The following is a 6,000-nucleotide window of genomic DNA, read 5'->3' as shown; positions in this document are numbered from 1 at the left end:
AAATACCTGAATAGCTGTGTTGTTCAGATGTTGACTTGTGTGAACTGAGCTGTGCATTTATTGCCGAATATTTTTAAAAGCATTTAAAAATGCAATCCAGAATGAATCATTTTGCTTTGAAAGAAGCAAGCTTTCTTACTGCACTATAGAAGGGTAAAAAAGAGAAGCTACTTTAAAGAGACACTATAAAGTACTTTTAATACTGTCTCTCTGTTCTATTAAAGTTCTCAGTTTGTGACACCTTCTTAGTTTGAAAACAATAAATACTCATAAATATATTTCTCAAAATACTTTACAGATATTAGCTGACTCAGCCTTCCAAGTAGTGGAAGTGTGAAGTAGGTAACAAATACACAGGATTCACATATCTTTTTAGATTGTAACCTCTTGGAAAATGGACTGCCATTTATTTGTTTGTACAGCACCTAGCACAATGAAGGTCAAACTGTTTGTGATCTTGAGGTGCTAATACAGTATAAATGTTAAATAATAATAATCAAAAATACTCTCACTTACCACTGAAATGCAACCACCTCTGGGGTGGAATATACCAGCTGTTAAACAACATACACTACCTAACAGCTTAGGCGAGGGAGGGAAGAATAGTGACTCTGATTGAACTACAAGGAGGAAGGTAGGTGAGGAGATTTAGTTACCTCAGTTCAAATTGTACTAGGATCCTTGGAGTTAACAGGGCTACTCCTGCAAAAATGTGCCATGAGATCCTTAATGATCACAGGTGAGTGCGAGCTCAGTTTTACATCTCATCTCAAGGACAGGTGGGAGGACGCAGTAGCGGGCGTGAGGCTGACACTGGAAAAAGGAAACTAAGCTGAGAGGACTGTGAAGAGTTTAGGGGGCATAAGGATGAAAATAAGAACGCAGCTGTAGGTAGGGATGAGAATATATAGGGCTTTGTGGATTTGGATGAGATGCTTGAATTTGATGCAGTAGAAAATTAGATTGAGGGATGCAGGGAAGGGACTGAGTGTGGCACAGTTGGTGTGGGAGGGCAAGATGATTTTAGCAGCAGCATTTTGGATGGATTAGAAGTGGAGATATAAGTTGTGGGTGACAGGCAGTGTGCTCTTGTGGTTAAGATACTGGACTGGGCCAGTGTTCAGCTCTGCCACAGTTTTCCTGTGTGACTTTGGGCAAGTCATTTAACCTCTCAGCTCCTCATCTGTAAAATAGGGATAAATTTCCCACCTCATAAAATGTTGTGATGCTAAATTCATTAATGTGATGACCCAGCGTACCACCATACAATAAGCCAGAGATGCAGTTACCATAATCTGATGACCTTAAATAATAGAACAGATACATTAAAATAAACTTGAATGGTTATCGCGCGTCCACACATGTAACCCTCACTGAAGTCAGTGGGAGTTGCTGGCGTGACCCCAGGGCATGATGGGAAGAGAGCTGCTTTTAAAAAAAAATAACTGGAGCACATACTGTACCTCAGACTACAAACAATCTATGGTGAAGGATACTGGACAGATTCCTTTAAATCTATGAGTGATCCTAGGTTTTTAAAAGGTGCACCTTTTATTTTATATAAATAAATACAACAATTTACATACAGCTGTTGCTTATTCTAGCACTGGCTGCCTAGCTTTTAGTGTGTAAGCTTTATTTCTGGAGAACCGTCAGTGATATATAAGTGGTAACACAGACTAAGCCCAAAGCACCTCTGGTGCTATTTAATAAAGAACATCTTTTTACGGAGCATGCCATTAACAATAATAATACCTTACATACACACAATGCCGTTCATCATAATGAATCCCTGAGGGCTCTACTATATACCTAGCACACAGTGCCATTTAAATGCAGCTGCCTGTGGGGTGGGCGATGATAGCCAAAGAGAGTAAACACCACAGAAACACTGGGAGGAGAAATTTTGGGACAAACTCACTCACGTAAAGCACCATTGTATAAAAAGAGTGGATTTAAACCTCCTGGTGCCAGGAAGTCAGCCTATGGGGTGATTCCCTTCCCTACCCAGCTTTTGCTGGGGCAGCTGGATGTCAGGGGGTTGGAGCTGGTTAGGACAGCCCCAGATGCTGTAACTTACATTAGCTGGTTATGGTCCTCTAAAGAGCATACAAGGGCTGGAGGTGCACTGTGCTCCTGCCACTCACCATCCCTGGCCTTTTGCTGGGGCTGCAGAGTGGAAAGTGCAGGAGCCAGTGCCGGCTGTACCCCCACTAGGGACACCCACACACCAGGAAAGGCCCCAGCAGGGTACTTGTGGGAGGCTCCCGCTCGCTTGGTGCTGTCTGAGTCTCAGTGCAAAGGGAGCGGCTCTGCACCCATGTGTGGACGGATGCCCGTGCATCCACAGTCATTTGGAAGGGAAATCCAAGCCCTGGGTGGTATAGGTAGGTGGGGGGTTAACCTACTGCCTGGGATGCAGTGCCAGACTGTGAGCCCCAGGGACAGAGACATCCCACAGGGCTCCTCCTGGAGACCCAACCGCTGCCTAAGGCAAAGGGGGAGGACCCGGAGGCTGTTCTCCGCAGAGACTCCTCTAGGCCAACACCTTTGGGAGCTTGTGGCATGGACACTTTAATCCTCTCTGGGATGTCTGTGGGATTGGGTCACCTACCTGCCCCCCTCCTTCCTGGGACACCTATGGGATTGGGTATCCTGCCCTGCTTCTCTGGGGCACCTATGGGTTTGTGTGCCCTATCTCCCTGGGGCACCTATGGGATTGGCTGCTCTGCCCCTCTTCTCTGGGGCGCCTATGGGATTGTGGGTCCTGCCCCCCCTTCTCTGAGGTACCTATAGGATTAGGTGCCCTGCCCTGCTTCTCTGGGGCGCCTATGGGTTTGTGTGCCCTATCTCCCTGGGGCACCTATGGGATTGGCTGCTCTGCCCCCCCTTCTCTGGGGCGCCTATGGGTTTGTGTGCCCTATCTCGCTGGGGCACCTATGGGATTGGCTGCTCTGCCCCCCCTTCTCTGGGGCGCCTATGGGTTTGTGTGCCCTATCTCGCTGGGGCACCTATGGGATTGGCTGCTCTGCCCCCCCTTCTCTGCGGCGCCTATGGGATTAGGGGTCCTGCCCCCTCTTTGGGGCTGGGCGCCCTGCCCTCTCCCCAGGGAAACGGCCGCGGCAAACCCACCTGCGCGCCCCGCCCAGGGTGGAGCCGGCCGGGCCGCGGAGAGGAGGAGCCGGGGGCGGGCTCGGCTGGAGCTCAGCGCCCGGGCCCGGCCCACCAGCCGGCGGCGGGGCTGCGCCATAAAAGCGCAGGTGGCGGGGCGGGCGGCCGCGGTCCGGAGCGGTGCGCGCTGTGCCAGGCTGGGCGCCTGGCTCCCCAAGATGCTGTTCTGGCACACGCAGCCCGAGCACTACAACCAGCACTCCACCGGCAGCTACCTGCGGTGAGTCCGGCGCCGCCTGCGTCCCTCCCCCGGCCCGCGGTGTGCCAGGCTCCGGGCGCTGCGGCGGGGGGGCCCTTGGCGCGGCAGGGGAGCGCAGCGCAGCGGGGCAGGGCGGGCGCTGGTGCGCTCCAGGCGCGCTGGAAAGCCCGGTGCCCTTTGCCTGGGGGCAGGATGGGGAGCAGCGCAGGCTGGCCCCACTGCACGTTCCGGCTGGGGGGGGGCGCTAAGGCAAGGGGGGGCGCTAAGATGGGGCGCCCCCTCCCCGCGGTGTCTCCACTGCGTCGTGCTGGGGGCGCCGCCGGGCGGGCGTGTCCGTGACCCGTGTCGCCGCGGTGGCGCCGCTCCGCTTTCCTGCGCTGATGCTGCCCCGCCGAGCGGCGTGTGCCACTGGCTCCGGGCTAAGCCAGCCTCCGCTCCAACGCGTGTCGGCTAGAGCAAAATCCCCTCGGCGAGGGGCAGGAGTGTGGGTGTGCAAAGCTACCCCGCGTGGATCTCCTCTGGCTGGTGCAGCTCCGCCACTCGGGTTACGTGGGTGTGAAACCGATATCGTCCGAATAAAGGAGCGGCGACTCTGCTGGCTTGTTTCTGTTAATTTGAGCGGGCCTGTGCTGTTTCCAGGGGGAATCCGCTTCCTAGAAAGTTTTCTTCTTTTTGGGTTCCCTTGGAAGCGTTCCCACCGTTGCTGTCTAGCACTGTGAACGGGCTTAAGGAATTTGTGTAGCCTTGGCTTTGAGTCACAGAAAGCTAAATTGGGGGTAAGGGCTGGGCTCTCCCCACTTCTTGCCAGAGCTGGCAGTCAAATCGGGTTGAAAGGGTCTTTAATAGACACTGCTGGCTCTGAACTTTGGATGATCTCCCTTGAGGTTTGCCTTCTTCTGTAGAGATTTAACTACAGCACTTCAAAGGGAGAAGTTACAACTCTCTCTGCAAAGCACTGTCAAGTGGCTGTAGAAAATGCTGTCTTGGAAATTAGGAAAACCGATTTTCTCAGGATAAGATTTTTTTTTTCCCCCCCTTTGGAGGATGGCTAATTGGCTCCAGCTTCTGGTTGTGAGCTTGTCCAAACCAGTTATATCCTGTCTTGTTTTCACACCAGTCACATTGAATTAAATGGCTAATTTAAGCACGGGGCAGTTAAACAATATAGTCTGCAGAATGGCAATATGTGTGGAACAACCCCACATTTGCTCCCCTCTAATGGGCAACTGGGGATTTCATTTTTTGACTTTGCTGACTGTTTATGAAAATTGTTTCAAATACATAGGGGAAGACTTTCAGCTGGTGGGAAATGGCATAACTCAGTGGAAGTGGATAAGAACTGATTTACACCAGCAGAGTCTGGTTCACAACCAAATGGCTGGTCGTTTTCAAAGCATATCTCTGTATAACAATTATCTCCGGGATCATTGAGCTTGCCCATTTAAGCACTCAAAAGCCTGGTAATATCTTCCTTTAGGCTGCTAGACATGCATTCTTAAATTCTCTAGCCCCTATATGCATAGGATGCTTTAAGTACAAAATCCCTTGCTTTCTCCAGTAGTACAGTATTTGATTTGAGTACTTCCCCCCTTCTCTTACATAGCGGCCACTTTTTCATTGCCATGAAGATCCAGTGTATCTTCAACTGTCTATATGACATGTTCTCGCTCTCCCCCCCCCCCCCCGCACTGAGTTTGTGTATTAATAACTTAGATGGGGTTGTTGCCCAGCTCCCTTTGTGCGGAGCTGGTAAATGAGCGAAGCAGGCTGCATCAACCTGAGGGCTGGTACAGTGTGTCTGCTACCTTGGCTGTTAGGGAACATGGAGAGCATGCCATTCGCTCATAGTACAGGGATGGGTGATGGTATACAACCCGAAGACTTCTGATGCCTCCTAACACTGTTCAAATGTTCCAATGCAAATTGGGAGGGTTTATTGAAGACACCTGTTCTCGCTGAGGGCTACTTTTCTGCCAAAGTTGTTGAGGCTTGTCTAGACTAGGAAAAGGTGCACAGACAACTACATGGATGTATCTACGCTACCAGTGCAATCTCTGAGGCAGAAACACTGCGGCTGTGCAAAAGAGGCTGGTGTGTGATGTACTTTGGTAGTCTACCAGGGTACATCAGCCCAATGCCTCTCTTACCCCAGTGCTGTCCATCTGCATTGGGGTTGTATTTTGGTTTCAGTATAATACTGCCAAAAATCCCAGTACAAGCAGGACCTGAGGCCATGTCTACACTAGGAAGCTGAGCACTTTACTGGTCTAGGAATAATTTACCAGCAAAGCCTTCCTAGAGTGGATGCAGCTGTCCCCGTCAAAAAAGACTAAAGTAAAATCACGCCCTGTGTGGGAAGCAAGCTATACTGGTAAAAATGTAGTAGCTGTCTGCACTAGGGACTTCTGCTGGTGCCCTGTGTCAGCCAGGGATCACACGTCTTCACATCACTAACCGACGGCTATATGGGCAGAAGTCTGTAGTATAGACCTGGTCTTAAAGTCGGGGCTTTTTGGCGGGGAGGGGGGAAATCTTGATTCTTCCTCATGGGAACGGTGTGAATTTGTTTTGCTCTCCTTATTCTCCCAATGGTGGAATCACTTACCTCAACAAACTCCCTCCCTGCACCT

The 6,000-nt window shown here is 50.8% G+C and overlaps 1 protein-coding gene across 2 annotated transcripts in view; it reads left to right on the top strand.

Annotated features, from left to right (window-relative positions):
- Positions 1-3,248: 3,248 nt before the first annotated feature.
- The window catches only part of TFCP2L1 (transcription factor CP2 like 1), a 40,721-nt gene continuing 37,969 nt past the window's right edge, over positions 3,249-6,000 (top strand). For both annotated transcript variants that reach the window (XM_038422707.2, XM_038422706.2), the window contains exon 1: positions 3,249-3,391. Coding sequence is in view for 1 of the 2 variants with exons in the window: in XM_038422706.2 (XP_038278634.1) it covers positions 3,330-3,391 (62 nt within the window). In the remaining variant the exon portion in view is untranslated. The remainder of the gene's footprint in view (positions 3,392-6,000) is intronic.

The sequence above is a fragment of the Dermochelys coriacea genome, chromosome 11 (genome assembly GCF_009764565.3).
Source record: "Dermochelys coriacea isolate rDerCor1 chromosome 11, rDerCor1.pri.v4, whole genome shotgun sequence".
Taxonomy (NCBI): Eukaryota; Metazoa; Chordata; order Testudines; family Dermochelyidae; genus Dermochelys; species Dermochelys coriacea.
The sequence above is the reverse complement of the archived record's forward strand: the minus strand, read 5'-3'. Positions and strand labels throughout refer to the sequence as shown.